The 27,101-nt window shown below is 37.3% G+C and overlaps 1 protein-coding gene across 2 annotated transcripts in view; it reads left to right on the top strand.

Moving 5' to 3' along the window:
* TENM2 (teneurin transmembrane protein 2) overlaps window positions 1-27,101 on the top strand; it is a 1,579,923-nt gene that overhangs the window by 1,494,684 nt on the left and 58,138 nt on the right. For both annotated transcript variants that reach the window (XM_064520849.1, XM_064520848.1), the window contains 2 exons: window positions 321-521; window positions 2,088-2,273. In XM_064520849.1, coding sequence (XP_064376919.1) covers window positions 321-521; window positions 2,088-2,273 — 387 coding nt within the window. The remainder of the gene's footprint in view (window positions 1-320; window positions 522-2,087; window positions 2,274-27,101) is intronic.

Genomic DNA, 27,101 nt, shown 5'->3' with positions numbered 1-27,101 from the left:
TTTCGGAAGAAATATCTGCAAATTAAGGCTTAGGTGTGGTATATTTAATTTTTATTTTTAAGCCCATGTACTTCCTCATTACAGAATTCCTGCAGTAAGCTTCCATTTTTCTGTCACACTCTGTTTTATTTGGAACTAATGCAAAACATAACTCTTCCATTCTCAGAGCAAATGTTTATGACACTTGAAGAAAAACCACAATCATTTGCCTTATTTCATCTCAGTCAAATAAACTTTGCAGAACACCTGTCTACATGTTCCAAACATCATACTGTGTGACCTGAGCTTTCTGTACATTGTTTCTGTTTTTTTCCATTTAGTCGATTGCTTAGATCCAACGTGCTCCAACCACGGCGTTTGTGTGAATGGGGAATGTCTCTGCAGCCCAGGCTGGGGTGGAATCAACTGTGAGCTTCCCAGAGCCCAGTGCCCAGACCAGTGCAGCGGGCATGGTACATATCTCTCTGACACAGGTCTTTGCAGCTGCGATCCCAACTGGATGGGTCCTGACTGCTCTGTTGGTAAGAAAAATTTTTCTTCCTTATTTTACAATTATATTCCTATTTTGTTAAAATGTTAGCATCAATGGCAAATTTAAAATGCAGATAATTTAAAAAAAATTTTGCTGCAACATTTGAAGATGATTGGTCCTGTTTTGCCTTATGGTGGGAAGAAGTGTTTTTGTGAGTGTATATATATTAGATACTAAATTTTGTGACATTCTTAATTTGGGACTGACAGGAAGGGGATGTAAGTTAAGAGTCTGTATTTCATTCTGATACTGATACTCTTGAGGGCTGCAAAAGTTACTTAAATGCTTCGTATCTGTTTCCCAACTTTAAATGAAAGCTTCCATAGTAATAATCTATAAATATATTTACAACGTTTGAGGAATGGAAAATAGTACAATTAAGTAAGTGTATTTTGGGGGGTTGCTTTATTGGACATCAAAATGCTATTCATTTGAGAAAACTTCACAAAACAGAAAAATAGCTTTTGACAAATAGGGTATTTTTCCCTCTTCAATTGTTCGTAGGAATTTAAACAATTACTTTTAGGGCAAGAGACGTGTTGAAAAGCAGTCACAAAAATATATGCTATGAAGTTCATCCTCTCCAATTCTGCAGTTGAGTGAACGTTCATAAAACTTGATTATCCTAAGAGAAAGAGCTAAGGTGAAAAGCACAGTTTAGACAAGACAACAAACATTCTGTTTGGGGGAAGAATTGTATTTTTGCATTTATATTGTAAGCTGAATCTTGAGGTGGAACTGGCATGGAGTTCCATGGATAGAGGTGTAAGTCTCTAAAAATAATACTTACAGTTTTCATGCTTATTCTTTATTTCTTAAGATTATTCTGTTGACTCAGAATACCCCACCAGTCAAACGAATATGGAGATGTGTTCTTTCTGCTTCATGCATCCACAACAGCCGGAGAAATTAATGAGTGAGAGTTTAACTTTCAGTTTTATTGGTGATGCATGATGCGAAAGATCCCCTCCGTTTGCTTTTCTACAAGTTCAGCTGGCAGAGAGCAGTAAAAGCATTTCAAACACTGGATAAGTGATTGTAATAGCAATAGGTTTCCAGAAACTCTCACCTGCAAGTGGCTTTTCCAGTCACTCCCAGAGTGTAAGTGACCCTGAATTGTCACCGTTTGCTGCTGAATGAGTGTTGGGTGAGTTTCAGCATCCTTCTTACCAAACAAATGCCCGTATCAAAATCGCCATGACTTCAGGTTTGAGTAAAGCAGAACTAAAGGCTTCCCCTCTGCAATGCCAACAGATGTTGAGCATGCTACTTGGGAATTTTTTGTATCTGGATAGAGGACGCTGCTCTACAGCTGGCTGTCTAGCATACATTAGCAGATTTTTAATGACTGTTTTAATGACTGTTTTGTTTCTTAACAAAAAGTTAAATGCTGGTTTCGATCAGAATATGAGCATGCCAGCTTTTGACAGCATATAGTTTTTGGTGAAAGAGTGCCTGTTCTACTCTGTTTTTCACTATATGACAAGTTGCTGCTTCTGCCCCATTGCCACTGCCTACGCTAGCTGTGTAATTCTTATTTTTTTTTTCTTCCTAGAAGTGTGCTCCGTAGACTGTGGCACTCACGGGGTGTGCATTGGCGGAGCATGTCGCTGTGAAGAAGGCTGGACAGGAGTGGCGTGTGACCAGCGTGTGTGCCATCCCCGCTGCACGGAGCACGGAACTTGTAAAGATGGGAAATGTGAATGCAGAGAGGGCTGGAATGGGGAGCACTGCACCATTGGTAGGCAAACGACAGGCACCGAAACAGGCACATATTGCTTTCTTTTCATAAATCGTAGAAACATAGTTACTGTTGTGTATTGTAATAGGCTGTTCCTTTAAGGACCCTAGTGCTTTCAAACATCGTCTCTGCCTCTCAAAATGTGTAGGGTGGAATGTAGAGGAACTCTGGGAGTCATTTAGGCTCAGTAACAAACTGATTTGAGGAAAAAAATATCCACAGCAAATGAACATTAGTAAGTAAAGATGTAAGAAATGGTCCATTGAGGTATCAGCTGAGCCAGGCTTGTCAAACTTAACTAAACATTCCTTTGTGCGAATGGCATCTTTTTTAATTTCCTGGTCTGATGCATCAGTGCTTTGCTGCTATTGCACATCACATCCGAAACACATCACTACCATCACCACACAGAGCAGGGGTCAAGTTACGGAGAAATAAGCGTTCCTGTTGTTACAGAAATAGCTCCCTAGCATTTTCCTGTGTTGTGCTGTGACAGTGGGCATGGTGTTTGCATATAGACAATCACAGCATGGGAGGGCCTTGTCAGTACTGCAGCATGCTGCTGTACCCTTTCCTAATAGCGTGCTGCTCAGTACAGCATTGGCATCATGCAGAGTGCCGTGACTAACACGATTGCATCTCAGCTGTGATGTGTCAGCCTGGGAAGTTCAAAAAGGTTATACTTACACAAAGTAATGATGTTCCATCCTCTCAATTACAGTGCTTGAAAATTTATTTCGAAGAGGAATTAATTGTTCCTAAATGAAGTTCTTTATTTTGTCTCTACCAGAAGTCAGGTAGTATATTTGGACTATCTTGTAAAGTTACAGAAAACAATGGAAAAAAATTGTCATTTTCCCTGTGCTTTAATCTAAGTGGGAATTTCTAAGCAGGCATATCTCTTCTGAGAAGTCTGAGGAAAATCATCTGGAACAAGAATATTCAATTGCAAAGTGAAACAATATGAGATTCACGCAGGCATATGTTTCTCTGAAGAATTTTGGAGGGCTGTGAGGTATACCTTAAAAGAAACCCACTGAGTCCAAACCCTAGATCATATTGTTTTAATTATCCTGAAGTGGTAAGTGTAACAAAGAAAAGGCAGTAGGTGAATTGAGATTTTCATGGCAATCAGGGACCCTAATGGGACAGTCCTATTATGAGTGAATTGTTATTTCTTTAATTAAAAGTATGGTGAGATTTTTGCATCCCTCAAGCTGTTTTTCTTTTTCATTCCCCTCTGATTTCTCCTTGGATATACAAACCTTTTCAGATACACGAATGAGTTGGAAACTAAAAGCATACCCTTACTAAAAAACAAAAAAGATACGTATTTTTAGGGCATATCCTTTGATGTTGTGGTGCTGCATGCTTCCAACACAATGTGCTAATATGATTTAATTCAAAGCTTTTGTGATTGAACACTTTGTCACCAGTGTAGATGCAGAGTGTTTTTTCACTATTGCTTTCTGACTTCCATTGTATCAACATATCTCTGCTAGATTAATTCAGGCATTTTGTTTTAATATTAAGTACTTCCCATCTTTACAAAATGCCTAGTATAAAAATAAACTTTTTGCGTTAAATTGTGAAGTAATTGTTTCTTTTAAAAGTTGCGGCTTTGCACAAAATTTGTTTTGCTTTATAATCTTTTAGAAATATGCCTATGTTTAGAGAAAATCAGTATATTTAAAGTCTTCATTACTGTGCACACAAAAAGATGCCTTGTACTGATTCTTTAAGTGAATTCTGAAAATTAGAAGCTGGACTGGTGATTTCTAAAGTGAGGTTTTTAGTCCAAATATTCAGAGTTGTAAGATAAATACTTTTGCTATTATTGATGTACATACTCAATTCTTCTTTTGAGAGAAAGGGTGATAGTCCTGAAGCAGATAAAATATTTGTAAGCTTTTTTTTTTTCTCCATATGTATGCATTAGAAAGATTTCTTTGGACTTTTATATGTGTCTGCCTGTGGCAGAGATGAGACTAGGGCAAAAAATTTAGGTTTGCCTTAACTAATTAGCCTACATTTGAATTTAAGCAGCCATAAATAGCATGTGGACAAATACATGCTTATTCTTGCGACTGGGCAGTATGAATAAGACATTTCATCTATTCATGTCATCAGGCCTGCTTGTGAGGTCATTTGCAAAAGCACAAAAAGTGATGCCAAAAGGGGGATTCAGTTCAGAGGGAGCTCTCAGCTTGGTCCCGTTGTTCTGGTTTTAACACAGACACTTACGTTACATGGGGCTGAGAGCGAGAGGAAGTTTGGAAGAGAGGGACAAAACCAACTTTTGTCCATGTTTGTATAAAAAAAATCCCCCAAAATTACCACACAAAAATTTGTTCCTAATTGAATGAATTGGTACTTCGGAACAGGGATGAGTTGCTCAAGGTGTTTTAATTGCTAGTTTGGAAAATGAAGGTGTACTGAAATTTTACGGAAAATCATTTTAGCTTTGTGCATTTTCTTCATGGTTTAGCTTTCAGATAAAAGTTCAGCAGACTATTTAATATCAGAATTACTTACTGAGAAATGTCCACTTAAAAAAATAATATTCATGAATGCAGATCTGGTGTACTCAAACCTTGATCTTTTTTTATTCCTTTTTATCCAAAGCCATGTCTTAGTCCTGTTTGGAAGGTATCTGACAAACTGCACGGTCTCTTTCTCCTAAGATAGAGCCAGGCCAGACCAGAGTAAAATAGCATGTGAGCAGAGGTTCAACCTCCCCCTTCCCTGTGCACAGTTTGAAGATTTGAATACCTATTATGTATTCAGAAAGAATGAATGGCCAGACTTAACTCACAGTACATTTGAGAATTTCTCCATATGGACTTCAAACAGAAAAATGGGAAACCCACAGGAGTTTGTTTACTCTGAATAACAATTTATTGCTAGACCTAGTCTAAAATCTCTTGAAGTCAGTAGAAAAATTTGCTTTGATTCCAGTGATTTCAGTCTAAGCCCACTTAGGACAGATCAGTCTATTTTCTGAGGAAACACATGTTTTTACATAAGCTAAAATAAATTTTCTTTTCTGCATGTTTCTTTACCAGTTGCATGTGCTATATTTATGTGGCAGTGGAAGAGCATTCATTATAGCAACCTGCAGGTATTCTAAGTTCATTCAGAATATTTTATTCTTTTTAATATAAAATTATTCCTTTATAGACAGTTGACTACTCTTTGGCATTTCAATGCTGAGTATCTGAGTTCACATCTTCTCTGGCTAAATTCAGCTGAAGTGCTGTTTCTCTCTCTATTACCTGCATCATAGGAAAAGCACTCTGAAAAGTCTCCAAGAATGCTGCTATTAGTTCCCTGTTCACATGCCCTTTGTCCAAAGCAGCTTTTACCTATGTGCACCAATAAAATTATGTTTATAAATCAATGAGCACAAATTCCACCTTGTGCAGATTTTGATAAATCTATGGATATCCAAATAATATAAAAATGAAAGGATTGGTGTCCAGTCTTAAATGCTGTAGGTAGCAAAGCAGAACTCTACACCAGACACTAGATTTGACTTTGCTACTTTGGGTAAGAAGAAAAATTGCTTACTGAAGTGATGATGAAAAAAATAAATCTTTTCCTTGTGCAAAAATAGATCTGTCAGGATATGTTTATTAAGTGATTACTATTCAGTGATTGCAATTATGGAGGAAGTTACAACTAAATAATAGAGGGTAATCTAGATGAGGAAAAAATGTTGGAAAACTAACAACAAAGTAGTAGACTAAGGTATAGCAGTTGCTAAATCTTAAACCAATCTCATGCCAGAATTTTAAGATGGAAGATTTAGTTTTTCCTGAAAACGTCTGAGTTTTTAAGTGTTATTAATGAATGCTGTTCTAAAACAGATCAGTTACATTCACTGAAAATAATATTTAGATAGTTAGAACTGTGTTCTCACTATGAACTGTCAGGATTGCAGAGTAAGGACAGTGTGATATATAGGGACATCTTAAAAAACAGTCAAAATACCATTTTAAAAGTGTAATTCCATCTGTAATTCATGTCACTAAAGCATGAAATACGACTGTTATTAAGTCACTGGCAAAATCTCACTGTGAGACCAGGGAAAACAGAGTTTAATGCTACATATTTATGAAATTAAAGATTAAAAGGACTATGCACATATTGTATCTTAAAAGGTGAGCTCTCTCACCAGAAGACAATATATGAGGTTTTCTTTGTGGCAGCCTGTCATATTCCTGAAGCCTTGCTCTTATCTGCTGCCTTCCATTAGATGTAAGTTGAGCATTCTTCCATTCAGGCAGAAAGTGGCAAAATTTAGTTAGGGAATTTGAAAATATAAGTACTCTGTTACAGATTAAGATCAAGACAATTCTTATCCTTCTCTGTTTCTTTTTTGTTTTTAATGCAAATGAGCTGTGCCCCCTTTGACAGCCATAGAGGCTGCACCTTCAGATACCTACCCGCTAGGCAAAGCCCGAAGAGTGGTAATGTGTGCATTGCTACAGGACTGGTCTTACTTGCCGTGATGCTATTTTTTAGAATCTCACTCCAGATGTGAGGAGGATCTGCCCCTCTCTTCCCTCCACTGAGTCCTTGGCCTCTGTACTGAGAATGTAATCAAGCAGTAGGACAGACTCCCTAGAAAACAAGGGATTTGGAGCTCTGTCCTGAGTCCAGTAGCTTCTATTCAATATTTTCATGAACAAGTAGGGCTTTGAATAAAGAAGAAAGATTTGAAGGAACTGGGATCCCTTAATCTACACAAAGGCAGACTTGTGGGAAATGATCTAAAGTCTTCAGATACATAAAAACCTGTAGGAAAAAGGAAGAAAATACTCTCTGTGTCTGGGTTGATTAAGATAAGGAGTTTGGGTTTAAGTTACAGTTTGGGAGATTTAGGTTAGGTAGTAGAAAAAATTGTAACAATAAATGATGAACTGGAATAGATTGTCTAGGCAAGTTGTGGAATCATCATCAGTGGAGCTTTTAACAACAATTTAAACATATGTCTATGAAGAATAGCATAGAGATAATTCATCCTGCCATGGGGCAGAAAGTAGACTTCATAATCATCAAACAAGATAAGGTCTCTTCCAGTTTGATTTTTAATGATCCTATGAACTTGTCCCTTGGAGTATAAAAGGACTCATTACTTCTAAGTATGTTATTTTACAGTGGCCTATATTAAGAACTGTTCTGTCATCACTTTAAGAATCTGACTCCACTCTTAAAAGTGGAATGGATCATTTCTCCAATGGAGGAAGCTGTGTATTCTGTATTTGTAGCGTGTATGATTACTTGTTAATAGATATATTGGATCACACTGAAACACCCAAAGAACAAATACTACACCATGTAGATAAAGGCTTAAAGTCTCCTCCCTTTGGAGTACCAAGACTCTCCTAATTGAATACTGTATAGATAGTTTATACTTCTATTTTCACTAAACAACATTTCTCCCAAGTGTTTTGGCATAAGCATGCCATTTCCAGCTTTTAGGCATGCTTACATCTTTTCTAGACAGGAAGGAATGCCACATATCAAGTACAAAGATTTAGATTTTTAGACTATCATGAAGTCAATAATCAACAGAAACATTCACACTGCAGTAGTGTATTATCTTTGGACACAGCAAGATATTTTTGTCCCACGATAATGCTCTTTGTGTCAAAGATTTTTTTCTTATACTGATTTTTCTTGTAATTACAACAGTAATGATTCAAAGATGAGGCAATTTTCAGGAGAGATGGAAAGTGTGTGGGAGGAGACAGTGGAAAGCCATCGTATCTGACAAAGAGTAATTTAGAAAGGCTTAGATATATTAGACTTCTGCAATGCATTATTAATCTATAACAATTTATACCTTACAAAGTATAAAAAAAATCTTTCTAGCAAAATCAACAAAGTTTTAGATTGCCTGCTCTGTAGAGTGAGGAAAGCATTTTTTCTTTTTCTTTGAAAAATGCGTAGCATATTTGGGCCGTGACCACTTATCATTACTGATGATTAGAAACATTTCAGTAGTATGTATAATGACATGACCGAAAATTTTAGAAACTTTGGCTGTTTCTGTATCTGCAAATTCAGTTTCCTCATTCTTTATTATACAGTCATCTTACTGTCTTTACACTCGGTAGCAGGTCTCTTGATAAGCACATCTGTGATGCAGTCTTTTAAGTATGTGGTGTCCCACTTTCCTTTTGAGTATTATAGAATGGTTCCCCCCCGCCATGCTTTTCTCTTCAGCAAAACAGAACAGTAGCAGATATGGCATGAATTAATCTGAGAGATTCTCAACAATTCCTGTCACTTTCTGCACGTAATTTACATTTTCATTTCCATCGTGCAAGTGGAGAGAGACTCATAAGGTAGAAATTTCCCTAATAAAGTGGCATTTTGATATTACTTCGACCTGGGAACAGTAATTTTGACATTGATGGTGCAATGGTATTTATTTATTTAATGTTGTTGTTTTTACTAAATCTTTGTATGTGCTTACACATGATAGTTATTCCTCTTTGATGAGGGAATATCTTCATCACAAGAGGTTTACTGTTAAGTGATCCAGAAAACTGAGCTGAGACTCTAGGAGGGTTAGAAATGGGAGGAGCCAGGGTTGCAGTAGATTCAATTTTAGCCCAGACTAAATGTTAGAGACTGGGCATACAATAAACTGTCCTGAAACTTTCTCCAAACTTCCAGTGTTTCAAATGTAAGCTAACATACATTGATTTCATCTTCTTGTAGGAATAAAGATCTCTCTTACTATTCCAAACTAATTTCTTAGCTGTAGCTATAGCTGATGTTCCTGATAAGTAGGGAATCATAATCTAGTACTATATAGACCTATAGCTGAGACTCCTGATAAGTAGAGAAGCACATGTGTTCACATATATCATATGATATCTTATTATATTATATAGCCAAAACCAAGGAATTGTACTAGTCAATTAGACCAGTGGCCGTCCAGTCCAACATCACCATGCTTCAATAAAGATGTAAGTACCCTATAAATAAGCAATTGGAAAGTTCTTGCTGGAAAGATGAAACTTTTTGTCTTTGCCAACTACATTTGCAGCTGGAATGCTTGGGTTTTGGGGGTTTTTTTGTTTGTTTTTTTTTGTAAATGTGTCATCTTTCCTCTCTCCTCCTAAACTCTGAGTAAAATCTCTTGGCTGTAGTTCCCAGATTATATGCTGTGGCAATAACAGCTCTTATTTCTGATCTCATACTAAGTTCTGCTTCTGATTTGTAACTCTTTTTTAATTCCTATCCCAGTAACTAAAACATAATTTGCTACATTTGTATTTCAGGCATGAGTAAATTTTCTAAACAATTTCTGTAGCACTAAGGTATCCAGAACTAACATATGCATCCTCTTACTTTATCATAGCTGAGTGGGATATAATATTCCATTCCGAGTATATAATCTGCCATACAGAGATTTGTATACAGGGAGAGTGTTTTGAGTTTTAGGGAGTTGAGAAACACAATTACTTTTCATTCGTAAATCTTACAGAGGGCAGCTGGGGATCCTTTTGGCTAAAAGTCAAGCTTATTCACTAGGAAGAATTTTCCTGTTTGTATTCTTTGCTGAGAGCTCCCTGTAAATGATTGAAATATGTCACAGTGCAGTGTCAGACCACTTGAGCAGCTTTTTTCTTTCTCTGTGTATAGGTTATATGCAGAACATGACTTTATTTATGCCCTTTCTAGCTCCAAAATGTTAATGAGTGTATTTTCAGCAGAGCTTCCTGCATTTTGTCTGGTACTTCAGAGATTCACCCAGCAGATACTGGTAAATGATTTCCCAACCTAAAATCACATTTCTTCTTCTGCTTTTGGAGGGGTTTGTACATGAGTTATATTGATTTTCCTGGCCAATTCTTGAACTCTTAAAAGACCAAAGAAAAGGGGGAGGGGTAATCAATCAAGCTGCTGATCTGACTTTCAAAAGGGCAAAGCTGATTTTGCTGTTCATAGGAGTATTCACAGCGCCAGGCAGTCTTCTCTTGTTTCAGAGATGATGTTTTCTCTCTTATTTCGTACCCTGTGGTGTCAAGAACAGCTTCAGCCAGTGAGTGAATTACACGGGATTGCTGGATGCAAAATAACAAAGACACTGGAATGCTTGTGAGGGGTCAGTGAGATCGATCGTATCGAGATAGATAGGTAGTATAAGACCTTGGAAAATACATATGTATATTTCTTATTAATAAATAAATACAAAAGAAAACAATACCTGCCCATCCTTTTGAGGACTACAATCAGTGTTCTTTATTAAAATATCTTCTCATTAATCCCTTGCATCCTTGCTTATACATCCTCAAGATATAACTCTTGTATCTTTAATATCAGTTTAACATAATCTTTTATGCTTGAAGATGCAGATAAGGCCAAATGTTTTCTGCCTGACTGCTACAAACTCTACTCTAAAACAGAATAATAATTCAGACACATGCCCTTCCCTCTTCAGCTTTCTTGTGTATTTTTTCTCCAATTCCTACGTAGTAACAAATTAACAGTAGGGTGTGTTAGAAGTTAGAGACTTGTTTTCCTAAGATACTTGATGGTTTTGAAATGCTTCACTTGATATTTTCTTAGTTTAATATTGTATTAAAAATATTAGTGTCAGAAAGAAAAGAAAAAAAAGGTCTCTGTAGCGTGTCTGAACTGTCAGTTCAGGATTTTGCTGTGTGATCTATTTAGGGCTTGGGGGAAAAAAATGAAAACTATTGAAAGGTTTTTCTTTAAACTGTCAGTTATCTGTTGTGTAGAAGCTGCTCACCGGGAATGAAATGCATACTGATGTTGAATATTGATACATCCTTCTCGCACAGCGCTTTCCGTAAGACCTCTCACTAATACCACTTGTTTTAAATCCTTAAGTAATGAATGTGGGGACTTGTTCAGGATGCCAGTTATGGGGCAGGCTATGTGCTGAACCATTCTTACTGAACCAAATTCTTACCAAATTTGTGTTACTCCTTTTCTCTTATCCTATGCCTCTATCCCTATTCTGACCTGCTCATTAAATTTTTATTAGGATAACCTTAATTTCCGGAAATACTTCCCACAAATAGCCTCAGTCTGTTTCTTTTTAGATAAAGTTCTGCTACACATATCAACAGAAGTCAAGTTTTCTGTTAGTTAGGAATCTTCTTGGCATGTAGTATTTCTGGTGTATTAATTATGTAACTGAAATGTGCTGGATGCATGAGCATTCTTGAAGGTGCTCAGCTCTCAGGTTATGGTCCTTGTTCATGTCTGTGTATCGAATGTGCAGAGAATTGAAGTAATAGTGGGGTCACAGTTACCCGCTTTCTGGCTGCCTTTAGTATTGTAACTAAGTGTTTAGGTTTCTGCAATTTCCAGCACAAGCTTCTATAGTGTTTTCAGTGATGCGGTATTGATTCGCATATAACTGTCCATCTCATTGTGTGAATTATATTCAAAACACATCCATGCAGGGTAGACAGAGGCAAAACAGTATCAGTTTCTCACTGTAGCTGCAGTTCACAGTCATGTTACTAAAGCCTAGAGAAAAGCGGGACATGAGAAATTCAGGTTACTGTCCTTGCCCCATTCTCTCTTCATTCAGTAACAGGATTAGAGCAGAAAGGTTTCATGGTCCAGCTCCCTCCTTGAAGATTATCGAATATGAGAGCTGACCCTGAACACTGGGTACTACACACTTGACTTGAATATTTCAATGCAAATAAATACCTCTGTTAAGCAGTTAAACGGTTTTGATGCAAAAGTAACTTTTGCTTTAACAAAATCTTCAGTGTCTGGTGGATCGTAACATTATCCCTAGTGACCGTTTAGACAGGTGAGACATGGCTGTCTGCTTAGCCAAATGAAAACTTTCCTCCCTCTCATTCTAATACCCTTACAAGATTCTTTTGCTTCCCCCTCACTGCAGTCTGCCAGTTCTGTGGCCCATGAGCGGTGTCTAACATCTGGGACTCCCTGCCTCTTCGTGCGCTGTCTCACTGGTTATCGGGAGCCATGCAGTGAGTCCCAGATGTTCAAGAGTGAAACAGGTTTTGTGTTTGCTCGAACACAGTTTACAAAATGGCACCTAAATCCTACTCATTTGTATTGTATCCATTATACAATGCCAGTAAAAGGCTGTGGGTTTCCTGCATTCTGTAAATAGGGAGACATAATTTTGAAAAACTGCCAGTCTATGTCAGGGTTTATGGCTTTTTGCTAATCCCATGGTATTTTTAGTTTCTGTTCACAACATTTAACAGTCCCGTGCAGAGTAGGTCAGTCAACTCAGCATCTATAGACTGTGGCATGTTTTTTATATGCTGTAAAGTAAGATACCATGCAAAATAGCTGCAAGGAGTGGTTTAAGCCTTTCTCTCTGAATGTTCTTGGGTAATTAGGGTAGAGTGAACTACAAGAGCTGATAGTTAATCTTTCATATAATTAAAAATGATCTGCACTTTTAACATTTTAATACATTTTTACAGAAACCCATATAACGAAAAGATGCATCTCTACTGTATTCATTCCAGGCAATTATGAAATTGCAGATGTGATCTTTTAGGTAGCTGTTGAAAGAGTGAAGTTATTCATGAGTATGACAAGTGAGTAAGATCCATAATGAATCTAGACCACATATGTTTTAATTTGCTTTCAAGTAGTCATTCAGAGGATCAAACAATTAAGCTAAGAAACCTCAGTGCTTCCTGATGCAGTCCCTGTTCTGAAGATGAAAGGAAGAAACAGTAGCAATAATGGTTTTATTATTTAAGAAATAAATATAATAGTCCAGTCATGAATTAAAATCTTTCTTTTTAATTAAAAACTAAAGCATTTTGTAGTGAAAAATAATACTAGATTGTGATTTTAGGCTAGAAGCAAAGCTAAGAGGACAATTAACAAAAAGACCAAATGAATAAAAGATCAATTTAGCAATAAAATTTTTCCCTACAAAATGATGATTTATTGATCATGAAAGTAGCACCACATCAAACACTGTGATTTTCCAATTGGCAGGAATCAAAAGTGGTTGCTGGGCTGTTTGTGGAGTGAGTCCCTCAAGAGCAGCACTGATGTTATTTTTGTAAATTGAGTATGCACCCACACAAAAAGCCTAAATGTCACAGATGATGCTGATTCACCTAAAGCCAAAGAAACATTAGTACAGATGAGAGAACTGACTTTTTGTTTTATCCATTGGGAATACCAGAAGGTAGAACTCAGTTCCTCTAGCATGTCGTCATTAACTTTTCAGCATATTTTAAATATAAACTGATTCAACTTCTTTTGCTTTCCATTTAATAAAGCAAGGCAAAATGTGTACTGCTAGGTTACAGATCACCTCCCTCTGGAATTAGTAGAGGAATTAGCGTTATAGCATGCAACCTTACAATGGAAGGTGGTGCGCCTAAAATTAAGCGATTAGAAAAAAAAGTTGGGTGTTTCCCTCCCTCTTCCCTATTTTCTTTTATTTTTAAAATGCAGAAGCACTTGCTTTTAAACAAGCCAAAGAGTATTTTGAGCTGGAAGCCATGGGTCATGATTGTTATTTACTGTTGGAAACAGCACAATATGAAACGAAATGTTAACAAATTCTGATTAATTCTATAACCTACAAATAATTTTTTTCAGAGTAATCTGATAACAGTACAGGAAAAACAGCGGTAATGTGCCTTTTCTTGTTTCCGATGAATTTGAAAGATGTCTTAGACTTAAGAGAGAAAATCACTGGATAGGAGTTTGTTAGGCATATGAAAAGGAAATGAAAGTTGACACTGCTCCCCATGCAGCGTTGGTAATAGATAGTTGAGTTTGGAAAAAATTGTATAGGGACATAGATTTTTAGATCCAATGCATCTTTTTGTTGGTTTCTTTGGAAACTAGGGGAGAAATTGCATTTTGCTACTGCCTGGCTTGGATCGTTATTAATTGATTCTTTATCGTGAAGCCAATCCATATATATCTTCAGTATGTCCTGTGCCGGGTTGAACCTCCTTTGCCAAAATAGGAACAGTCAGAAATATATTGGATTTAGAATGGGGAAAAACTTCCATATTTAGAGAACTGGTTATTAAAGTGAAGGTCACTTTGTCTTTGTGAAGGTTGAGGAGATAATATTTACTTGAAGGAAATACTAGGTGAGTGCTATCCTGTAGAAAATGTTAAGCTTGTGTAAGCAGGTCTGCACTCATTGCTTCTGCATTACTGCTCTACAGAGATGGTTCGAAAGCAGAAGCCTAACACGTGTGTAAACTTCTGTGTAGTGACTGCATAGGTAGCTAGAAAGCTGAAGGGGAAACTAAAATCCTATCAAAATCTATACTGATTCCTAAGCATTAGCTTGCAGTTGCAGCCTTTCTGTAATTCCAGTGCAGAGCAGCCTGGAGAGGTTATCAGTTTTAGGATTTTTCAATGGAATCTTTTGTTAAAGAATTTTATAATAATTTTGCTTGCTTATGTGCTGAAGAAAAAAGTGAATCAAAATTCTCCAGTCCCACCCTTTATTTCAAATAGTAGTTCATATCCCCTATCAAAAAAATTAATTACATATGAGATACCACTCAGAGACCAAACTGTGCAGATATTCTAAAGTGAGTCTTGAAATTGTTAATACTTTCAAACTAAGTGAAATTTTGTTCAAATAAAATGGGGATGGTGCTCATTGAAATCTGATGATTTCCCCCTTCCTTTTAATCTTTTATACACAGAGCGTTCAGTAAGTACGCTCTTAAGTAAAGTAAAGTCTGTCTTTTTGCACCAGTATTTGTGTTTCTACTTATCATATCTTGAAATGCTTATTATCTAATTGAAAAGTATTACTGCATGGGGAGTTTTAAATATGAAATAATTTTTAAGGGGAAATATTTATTCAGGAGAATTGGAGATATTTAAAATATTCACCTTCCATTTTAGACTGTATCTAGTATTTCACCTTTATAGTTAGTTTCTCCTGCTGTACGAAGGATTTCATCAGCATTTTTCAGATAAAATGCTATATTTTTCAAGTTTTCTAGCAAGATGTATATTGCATATCTGATTTCTTAAGCCATATGTTCCTATTGAGATTTAATGGGAGCTGCCCTTCAAAATGGTTTGCATAATATGCCCCAAGGTTTTAATTTTTTTGTTTCATTTTCCATATTTTAGCACTTGAGATAAAGATGTTATAAAACATGCGGAAAGATAGCAACAAATGACAGTAAGTCCTATGATTAAAAATTACTTGTCTATTAAAGATGATGTTTTACAGGGCTACTACTGCTGGTCCTTTACTTGAATTCAATTACTTCAGATTAGGAAATAATTAAAATCAATAAGTTGTTTCATTCACAACAAAAGCAGGTATGCGTGCTGGAAAATGCACTTTAATGTCCCCAGTTTACTGATATGTACATTGACTAGGGAGGCAGTCCTGTGTCATTAAGCTGCAGGATAGTTTTTCCAGTCAGTGATACCCAGATTAAGAAGGATTTTTGTGAAAGATTCCTAACCACTTACAGAAGTTATTACAGTAAATTGGATAGTCACTATGCCTGATTAAACATATTCCCCAATATGTATTTACTTTGAAACCTAAAGCTGTTCCAAAGTTCACTTTGCTTGATTAAGTCCTGTGGAGATCTCATAAACTCAGCAGAGTCAAACTGCATCAGTCGTCAGGTGAGAGACTTCAACTAATATTTTGATATTGCAAGGTGTTCTTTTGTTAGCTAGCCATGAAATATGTAGTGGAGTATTTCAAATAGGTGAAGGCTTCTGCAGTTTGGGTTAGGGCAGAACTTCTCACTTTCTGCTCTAAACTGATAAAATATTTCTGTGCAGTGTTAAAAAGCTGCTATATGCCACTTCATTTCTCAGTGGTGAACAAACTGTGTACAGTAAAGTAATGTGTTTCTAACATGTTCTGAAATCCTTAGAATGTGGCAGCTGTTCAGCTATGTATGAGAAATGGGGAAAGATCCTATACCCAACTGAAATTACTGGAAACAGGCAGAGTATGGTAACTTCAGTTAGAGTTTTATTTGAACACTGAGGGGAAATAATGCAAGTCTTGAAAATAAACTTACATTTTGGTTATTTTCCCTTTAACGTTTCTAAAATAATTAATGACCTTAATTGTCATTTAGCTGTCCCATTCACAAATGTTAGATTTTTTCAAAATGTTATTGGAAATTCTTTTTGACTGATCTTTTGTTTTTAATAATGTTAATTCTGCTTCCCTCCCCTCCCCCCCTTTTTTTTAACTGAAGCAAATATCATGGCAATGAATAGTTTGCACCTTTTCACCTGGGATGAATCAGGGACCAAAATGCGCTAATCCAATGCGTTGATCAATCGCTTCCATTACAGCGGGGGTCAGCTGGTCTCTGGATTCTCACCTGCTGTCTCCAACTCGCTTAGACATTGTGTTTCTCTTCCCTGGAGAACTGTTCCTAGCAAACAAGTCCCATTATAACTAATATCCTCCTGCCTATCCCAGCATGCTTTAAAAACTGTCAAATACAGATGCAGGGCAGTGAAGATAATAGCCTAGCTGGTGCTTCAGATGGCTTCAGCCAAGAAATGGAAAAGAAATACTCTGTCTATAAGCAGAAAGCTGGCTTAAATATTTGTTCCAGAGAATTAAGGTTATTTCTAGTGAGGCCAGGGGAGGAGGAGAGCTATGGGTTGCCTGGTAGTAAACATTTTTAATATAAGGCAAGCAGCACTTAAAGAGTCCTTCACCTTTAAATTCCTTCCAGACACTGATTAAATACTCTGGGCTTTCTTAGGGGTGAAATGGTGGGATCAAAATCAATATTTCAGATTTATTTAGTATTTAAATATCAAGGCAACTGGCTATGTTTGAAGGATTATCTGATTTTTCTTTACCATTATTTTCTTTACCATTTAGGCAGATAAAGAAGTAACAAAGGAAGTTATCCTAGGCTTTGTCTGTGCATGCAGGATTAAAAACAGTTTGATCATGAATCTAAAATGGTATAAAAAAAGCATTTTTATTTCTGTTGCTTTTTATTGGTTATTTGTGCAGTTGGTACATATGAAAAATGAGAAAATTGAATGATATTATTCATGAGCTTATATATATTGAAAAGGGACGCAGAAAATGTCTAGCACTTTAGAATGAAAGGCATATATATAAAAAACATATTTTATGTAGTGAAATATCCATCTTCTATGCTACATGTGCCAAACAGCCCAGCATACACAGATACTCACATAACTCAGGGTGTATTATTTATGTATTTTATTTTGTTTTACATACGTTGTCTATATGGTGGAATATTTCTCCTGTGACGTGGGCGTTATTTCATCCTTTACAAATCTATATAAAATCCATAAACTCCATCTCTAAAAACAAATGTATCTCATGTTTGTAATATTCAAATATCCATTATTTCTTGTCACTTCTTAATCATACTTCACTGTCATGTAGATTTAGGTTTCCCACAAGCCAGAAGGGGTGAGAGAAGCATTGAGTGTCTGGCTTTGTGTATTTTTTTCTTTGACCCTTTCTTTTGATTCTCCTTTGGATAGCTGAAATGTTTGGATGCTCTGGTCTGAAACCCATTCCATGTGCCGCCATATATGGGAATCCATGTAATGAATGCTTTAAGAAGGCCAACTGCAAAATTTAATACGTATCTAGCTATATAGTTTTTTCATCCTAAACAGATTGCTAGTTCTGTACAAATTAAGGGATAGATGCTCATAGAGCATACTAATTTGTTATGCAGTGATGGAGGAAAATGTGTGCTTGTATTAAGGCTCATATTTATTCTTTTGATACAGATAACCTGCACAGTTACAAGATCTGCATACCTTTAAGTTAATGGTTAAGTTATAAATTCTATGCAGACGTCAATATGTGATGAATAGCAAGTAATTATATTGTAATAATGCCTGAGAAAACTGGTGTTCCCTGCCCTGAGAGTTATGCATTATGAAGCCCTAAAATTGGTAGGATCGTAAATAATGCAGGTTGGAAGGGATGTGAGGAGATCATCTAGTCCAACCTCCGGCTCAAAGCAGGGTTAGTTGTGAGCTCAGACATCAGACCAGGTCACTCTGGTCAATAGGTTTTAAGGCAGACATCCTACAAACCCCTTTATCGTACATTAGATAGGCCGTTACTCACCACTCAGCACCAAAGCTAAGCTTGTTCTCTCATATCTGCTTGTTCTCTCATTTTCTTTTCAAAGAAAAGAGTGTTCTTGCTACAGTACCCTACAGCACATGCACACATCCTGTTCTCTCACATCCCAGGATTCAGATAGGATTAGAACTCCTAGTGTGAACAGGTAAGTACTGGCAGGAAGGAAACAGTTCTGTTTTGTCGTGACCGCAAATGCTGGTTTGGCATATTAGGGTGTTCTGATTCTCTTCAACACCTCAGCGGTATAGTTGTATAGCTTTTTGTATATTAAGGGGGTTACAGTCAAAGAAATTCAATTCGTACTTGGAGTAGAAAGTGGATAATATGTGGTAGCTTTTTATATGTAAGTTCTTATTTATAGAGTGAAGAAATTTGTTCCATAGTCTTGAGTTGGCTTCTAAAAAATCTCCACCTCCTACGCAGATAAGATTAGCCTTTGTCAGCTTAGCAGAGCTCTCAACCCGTTTTCATTCCTGTACCTTAGGCAGTCTTTTGGATATCCTGAGCCTAGCAGATAAGTAAGGCCTTGAACTTGATTTTGAACTTCTTTAGGAAGCCATTGGCAAGAGAATTAAAATAATAGTTGATGTACTTATTGTTGCTGAGGAGACAGGCTTCACTATTCAAGCAGCTGAAGTCGGCTTAAGCCCACATATATTGCGTTGTTGTAGTCAAGGCATATATAAGGGAGTTCAAATCATCATCTTCGCGTGGAATGGAGTCTCACGGTCGATCAGAGGTGGAAGATAGCACAACTTATGTATGCCTTATGTGGGGGTTTGTGAAGTGAATAGAAGTGTTCTGAAGTTAATGACTGCACTGACAACTGAGAGAGGGTGTCTCCCCTGAAAAGCCAAAATTGTACCAGGCTGGAATTGTAATCGGATTAGTTTTAGTGGGGCTTTATGAAAATGTTTGGAAATTGAAAATATGATACCAGTGATATTTGGATTAAACAGATACATCCAAGGCTTGCTTTGTTGTTGAACAGTCAGGCTAATGCCAGGCTGATGAAAGGAAATCTCAGTTTCTACGTGATTTATTGCTTCTTTCGGACAGGAGAAGCACTGGTTATTCATGGCCCTTTAAAGAGCCAACAAGGGCTGTAAAAACAGCAGCAGCAGTTTATAATCTAAGGTCTCAGGGTTTTGTTATGCCTGATAGTTAATACATAGAAACCAGAGAAAGCCTGTACTTTTCTGAAGAACAGCCAATATGTTATTTTTAAGTATTATGTGAAGGGCCTAGGTATCGCAAACTGCTGTGAACTGCTGTGAAGGCTATACATTAGCCAATTGAAATCCATGAAATTCTGTTGAATTTGGCTGCATTTTACCAATGTGGACTAACATCCTGCCCTTCAGTAGACCTGACTCAAAAGGTTGAAGAGTCTGTCCAGTCAGTAGAGAAGGCTGTAATCCCAAGAAGTCTAGCTGCTTCTGTCTTAATGGTTAATTTTGTTACATTACAGTAGCAATTGTTACATATTAGTTCATCTCGGAGAGATAAGATTTTCAGCATTTGCAATATCCCTGCGTTCAGCAGAACTAGTACCAAGACATGTAGCGTCAGCTGTCATGTCCTGCACCGCTTACCTGTGGGAGGTTTTGTTGTTGTTCTGCCTGGTTCTGTCTAAGCATTGCCTCTGAAGATGCTGGCGTCTGAAAGCTTGCCTCGTTGCCAGGTTGTGTTAGGCCATTATCGTTTGCAGGATGCTAGAAATAACCGCATTGTTACCAAAACTGATTTAGAGACCTTGATTCAGGTGTAAATGTGTGAGCACAGCAGAGGGCTCATTACAGTGTTTCATGGATAATTATGAGTATCCCAGAGTTTTAGGTTCACATCAGGCCTTAACATTACTTCAACATGGTTGTACTTATGTGCAAGTTTAACTCACCAGAAAATATCTGATTTAACTTTGTTTGGCATTTATGCTCCCTGCTTCTGCACTGAGATTTTGTTGCTTAAATATATTTTCTGAGAAGTAAAGCTAGTGATTGTGGGTTTCCTTTAAAATTTAAAATAGAAGAAATGCCGTCTGGCATTTCTGTCTTGCAGGCAGCTAGCCAGTGACAACGTAGGCTCCCTTGCTGACCCATCAAGGCATTCATAGAGCAAAAAGCACATCTGCATCACTCAAGGGATTTCAGTCAAATGAGACATCTGGGAGTACAGAGCTGTCATAGTAGCAAGCAATCCTGTCCTTATCAAGCCTGATCTTGCACTTTTTAAATCAGCAGGTCCTTAGATTATGAATTCTTAGATTATAAGGATTATAAGTATGCCTACCTCAGTGGCATCTTGGTGTATACAGGATTTTTAAATGTTCCTACCTGAGCAGGTGCGGAGTAAGGTTTACCTCTTAAATTTCTACTATCATCCAGGTTCAGAACAAGGAGGATCTCCTGTGGAAGACTTATGACACAGGCTTATGAAACTGTTCTGCTTTAAGCTTCTATTAGTATTCCCTTGTCAGATCACATTTTTCAGAAGGGAAACATAGGCTGCATTTACAACTCCACTAAATTAGGTTCAAATTTGAATAAACGTGGCACCATGCCATCTCCTCTGGCAAGCTTAGTCTGATTAGAAGTGCAGTGTAGAGTAACAACATCCTTTGTTGTTCTCTGGGCTTTGTATGAAAACTGCATAAAGGAACATGAAACTATGAAAATCTTTAAAACTATGTCGATTCGTGCTTTACTACAAAGCTAAAATGGAATACTACAGATATTTCAGCAATTTGGGCATGACTGAGTTCATATATCATCTCGTGTGTTAACAATGGCAGAGTCAGACATTTGCAGTTTCCTGACTGAAACAAGGGAAAATTAAGTCATTTAGAATGAATTTTACAAATTTCAGTTAGCCAAATGAAACTGATCTTTTGAAATTTAACTTTGGAATTTGATAGCAGAGGTACGGTATCACTCAACATAAAAATCACTGTGTATTTTTCATCTTTGTGTCTCCCTATGTCAGGAAGAGGATAGGATGGGTAAAGATTGTATGGATTTGTACAGAGTGACTTTTTGAACATTTACCTTTGTGTATCAACATGTATGTGATTCTTAAAGGTTTGTAGTTAATAAGTACATTTGAAAGTACACCAGCGCTTTACAAAAACAGGATTTATTCAATAAAGTTCAAAGACGTATTTCTTAAAACAACTATGACTGCCACATATTTTAGAGGGAAAATGTAACCATATGTATTTATTCACAGTAAGAAAGCAAATCGTATTGTGTGTAAGAAGGATGAGTAGCAATTACTTTATGAATCCTAACATTTATGAATGAATGACTGAAATTCACTGCCATAACACTGTGATTAATGTAGTGATTTTAGGTATTAAATTTTAATTAGGTTATATACTCTCTTAAATATGAGGTTAATGTTTTGCTTTTTACTCTGCAATTGACTGAATTTACACATCCTGTCTGAGAGGCCACTTTATCGTTACACTGTCACCAAACTACTTATATAGATGGTATTTTACAGATAAATCCAAGGCCTCTCTCCCTGGAGATACGGTTTTTAACAAGGATGATGCCAACCCTTGTGCCCAGTATCAGAAACCTTAGTACCATAAAAGATGGTACTGATTTTGTGAATGCAGTTTCATCCAGGGTTGTATTTTAAATGGATTTTGTTACAGTAAGATGAATTTTAAGGAATTAAGCTATCTTAAATAAGAATTTTACTGTATCCTTCATGTGTCTTTGTTTTGGATGCTGACTATGAATGTTGTTTGAGAGAGATACGCTTTATAACTTGAATATGATGTTAGGGTCATATTTTTAGCACTTGCTCAAAACCTGAGCAAATAATCTTCTGCTTAGGTTATCAAAGAAACTGTGTAGCTACTCTGCAGCTTTTGGGCTGCAGTAGTATCTTCACTGATGTCCATATGTTTGGTCTAACTACTTTGCTTACCTTGCTACACATCCAAAACTGCCTACATGTGATCCTGGTGGCCTCAGTGGCCACCAAGAAGAGCATGGCATTGCGTGTTGAATGGAGTACGTCTTCTGGGCACACAAACAGTGCTGCCAGTGCAATCGCATCATCCCGAACCCCCGCCACAGTCTGGGGGTGTGTGGAGACAAGATCCCATAGAGGTTCTCCATTTGCAGGACTGGCCCTGGCCTCCTGGCTGCAGCAGAGCACTCAGGCTCTTTGCCTTGCCAAAAATTCTCAGTCTTGCAAATGTGCCACTTCCTTCAGTGCAGCCTCCATTCCTTCTTGAAACTTTCTTGTATTTATATAAATAGCCCAAATTCTCTGACTCAGCTGGATTGCACTTTGTGTATGCTCAAACTTCAGAGCAGACATGTGGGTTTTTTGATCGTTCATCTGGTTTCCTCAAGTCTCAGGACAATGCAGAGCAAACTCTGTGTTGTCCGCATTTCCCTGCCCAGCTGCTGGCAGCTTGAGGGAGTCACTCCAAAAGCTGATGATAGTTAGGCAGCAGCTGTGTCCCAGGGGGGAGACCTCGAGGGAGTGTCTTTCCCCCCAAGAAAGTAATAGAAGTCCATCTGCTTGAGTCACAAACTGAGCTTGCCTAAAACAGAACGTGCTGCTGGGAACAGCCCCGTGTTAACAAGGAGTGGGACTCTGACTCTTGTTAGATTTTTTTCCATCTCAGATTTTTGTCATCTATGTTGCAAACATGAGCTTTTTTCTGTCCTTTTTTTCCCATCTATATCTGTCCTGTGTTTTTTTTCTTCAGAGAGATAGGTAAAGAGAACTGAATGTGTTTCAGTAAGTAATTTCTCTGGAGACTTCTTTTTCAATACTAGCAGTTCCCCTTTGTGTGAGGTTTTCTCCTCTTCTAAACAGCCACACATCTTTCTTTCCACCATTTTTCCATTTTGTTTGGAGACCTGTATGTTCTCACAGTTCCTATGCTTATGAAAGACATAAAAGACAAAAATTGCATAGGTAAATAGTAAATAGAGTGCAGTTAGAAGGGAATTGTGTTACAGCACACGTACCTGGGTAGTTTAGAGAACCCTCCTTACCATCATAATTGTCTGCCTGCTCTGTAAGTAATAGAGTGGAGGCAATCAGCGTTCTTGAAACTTACTTCTTGGCCTTTTCTTTTCTTTTTTCCCCTCAACCTATTCAATAAGAAATTGTAGTAAGCCCATTCTGCTTTAGTTATAACTCAGGCATATAACTCAGGTGCTCATCACCCCCAGCACAACCCATCTGTAAACACAGTATTTGCTTTTTTTCATCCCATACATTTCCTTATTTGAATTCCAGGTTAAAGAAATATTTAGGATATTCGGTAATTTTTTTAAATGTCTATTCTAAAAAAGGAAACAAAAAGAAAACCAGTGAGCGCAACTTGGTGACAAATGCTTGCAAGTCACAGAGAGCTCCATGCTCCTGCTCAGTGGGAACGCTCTCTGGAACTGGGAGCAGCACTGCCGTGGCAGGTCTGCAGCGAGATCAAGCTTCTGGGTTATGTTGAAAGGATGAGTTAATTCTTAACAATTCATCAGTCTGTGACTCTCCTGCTCTGATTATCTGAGGTAGTATTTCTGCATGGTGCTCTACCCTCCCTGTCAACCAATGCTATATTGCACAGGCATACATTAATTACGTATTTGGCTTTGAGTTCATTTTAGTTGAAATATGTTGGGGCAGAAAATAACTTGTGCATGCCTACCCAATTACTATGTGTCATTTTTATTTGTATGACCTACCTTGGACTTTAACTAAGCCCAGTGGGCTTTGGAATTGAAGGGTTAAGAATAACAATAGGAAATAAGAAGCGCAATTTTCCATGTTGCTAGGTGCTTCATTCTATGTACCTCCTTTATTATTTGCTAAATAGCCTTAGGTGTACCAGCAATTTACTGAAGGAATGAACGGAAAATATGAAAACAGTGATTATCTTAAAAAATCCAAAATTAAAAGGCTACTGTCATTACTGCTTTTATGTCTTTTCTCTATAATCTGTAGGTAACATCATATCCTGGACTCCTTTTATTTACTACAGTCCTGTAGTTAACAGCTGTAATGAGAGGGGGAATATTTAAATGTAATTTAAATATTCCCCTTGAAACTGATGTTGTGTATCCTGTGAGAGAGAAAAGACTGTCCTGTACAATAGACTCTGTTTTGCAGGGCATCTTCTTCTGAAGGGCTACTTGATCCAGTCTCCATTGAAATCAGTGAAAAGACTCCATGGACGGCCAGTGGGCTTTAGATAAGGACCTAAATAATGGAGTTAGAAAGATAAACAAAGAGATTTTGAGCTGAGTCTGATTCTCCATGTACAAACTGAGTAGAGGCTAAAATTCACTGATGATTGTTCACTCTACTACTACGTAGTGATTAAGCATCACCTTTGCCCTCCATATCGCCTATTCCCCCTTTTCCCTTAAAATAAAAGGTTGCCTATTCCTGCAAAGTTTGAAAATTTTAAAAAGAACACAGAGACCAGTCTTGTCTGTCTGGGAAGAAATCTGACTTCTCTTTCCCTGGCTGCCCTTTTCTTTCCTTCTTTTCCAAAGTGACTGGGCCCATGATAACTGGCAGTTCTGGTGATGAGAAATGGAATTAAGATTTAGACTGAAAACACAAATTAATCAGACAACATGTCTCTATATTTTGATTTACCGCAGTGTAGTACCATATCATTGTTTGGGAGTTTTTTAGTAGTTCATGCAAAAGAAAATGTATGTGCATCTAGATAGCAGCATACATGTATTGTGGTATACATGGCGTTTGTAAGTGTCAGTGAACTAGGTAGGTACTCTGTACCGAATTTATCCAAAATTGAATGTGAATTTTCCATATATTGCTTATATCCTGGAAATTAATTTTCTGAGTTCAAAAATGAATCAATCACCTTACAGTTTAGTCCCAGAATATTTTCATTGTAGATAAAACCTGTGAGTACTATCTCTGAAATTCATCCATTATTAATACTTTCCAACAAATAAGCACCGTATTGATTTTGTTTACTATTCATAATGATTCTGCAATCTTTTTCGTTAAATTCAGCTTTTCTTAAATCCTATATAAGTTTTGAAAATATGAAACTGGAGAAATAGATAAAGCTTACATAGGCCCACAGGAAGCAATAGACTTAATTTTGCTCACAGTGAACTCAGTAACAGCAATGTTTGTTTTTTTCTAGACTCACCATTTATTTTTCTCATTCCTCAGTTGTTGCTATGAAATATAAGGCAACATTAATCTGTATTGTTGTAGCACCTTCTAGGCCCAGTCATGGACTGTGGCCATGTGGAGCTCTACAGGCAAATAACAAAACTTAGTATTTTAGGCACATTTTGTCTTTTGGATTGTAAGCACTTTCAGACAGCAGCTTTCTTTTCCTGTTGGGTGTAACCAAGGATCTCCAACTTTCTTGACCACCTTATCCCATGTATATTAATAATAGGAAATAAAATGAGTAGAGTAATTTAAATATATAGTAGTAGTTGACGACAGAGTTTAAAGTTCAAAAAATAGATCCCAAAAGAGTCTGGTTTATATTAACATGGTCTCATTTCTCATAGTGTTTCCTGTAATAGTGTTCTGTTCTTCTGCTACTGGTACTGCTATTCACTTGCTTACTGCACCATCCGTGGTAGATCCTCTTCCTCTCTGTGATGTGTACAGGCTGCAGAGACATGTCTGATTCATTCCTAGAGCAAGAAATTCAACTATGTTATTGCAAAGATACCACTTTTTTTTCCCCCTGAAGTCACAGGCCTCTCATGTTTTTATCCTGTATTTACCTGTATTATGTATCACCAAAGTTCCTTTCGTAGTAATGTACTGTGAGCGTGTGTGTACTGGAATGGGTGGGCTGGGGAAGTATCAGTGAAGCAATTGCAATGTCCTGAGAAACAGCGTAGGTATAGAGAGGAGAGGGGTCCCTGGGCTGTGACACATTTGCTGAATTTTTGCTTACCAAAGTTCAGGGTTTCAGAGCTGTCCTCAAGTAGTAGTTGTGGGTGATGAGGGTCAACGTTCTTATACTACTTGCCACTGTAGATGTGGAATGATATTAACTTGCCAAGAAATAGCCTTTTTTAGCTGTGAGCAAGAATATAACAACCTCTTCGAACAATGAGGAGCAAAAAGCTCTGTGAAATCCAGTAAGGAATTGGTTGTGTTACTCCAATCTAATTGAGTAAGTGAAGAAGAGCTAAGACAGAGAGGAAATAAATCCAGGTATTAAACACTAGCCCTAGTGTTCTGGAGATTGTTCTGTTAAGTGATCTTTTTAAAAGTGTCTTGGGATTTCCTATGTGGAAAAAACAGTTTATGTCATTCTGTGTTAGATTCAGAGATATATTGCATTTAGTTTCTCCTCATCCTTTACCACTCTCTTCCAGGATTCCCTTTATGCGAATGCTGGTCATTTTATCTATCTATAGTGCAGAGAGGAATGAATATTAGTATTTTGATTTTGAAGTCTTCTCTTATTCTGGTGGTCCCTCACAGTGCTATGCTAGTCACGTACTCCTGAGACTACAATGAGAAAAGTGCTGAAAATTTTCTTGCTGTTTTTAATTGTAGATGTATATGTACCTGCATATGCACCTCCTGATTACCAGTCCCATAGGCAAGTCGGAGACTAAAAGGGAAGGGAGACTGCATTAATGTTTCACCTCCAGCAGCCCTCTCAGCAGGTCTGTGCACAGACATTGCCA

Source organism: Dromaius novaehollandiae, chromosome 15 (genome assembly GCF_036370855.1).
Source record: "Dromaius novaehollandiae isolate bDroNov1 chromosome 15, bDroNov1.hap1, whole genome shotgun sequence".
NCBI lineage: Eukaryota > Metazoa > Chordata > Aves > Casuariiformes > Dromaiidae > Dromaius > Dromaius novaehollandiae.
This window is presented reverse-complemented; position numbering and strand designations above follow the sequence as displayed.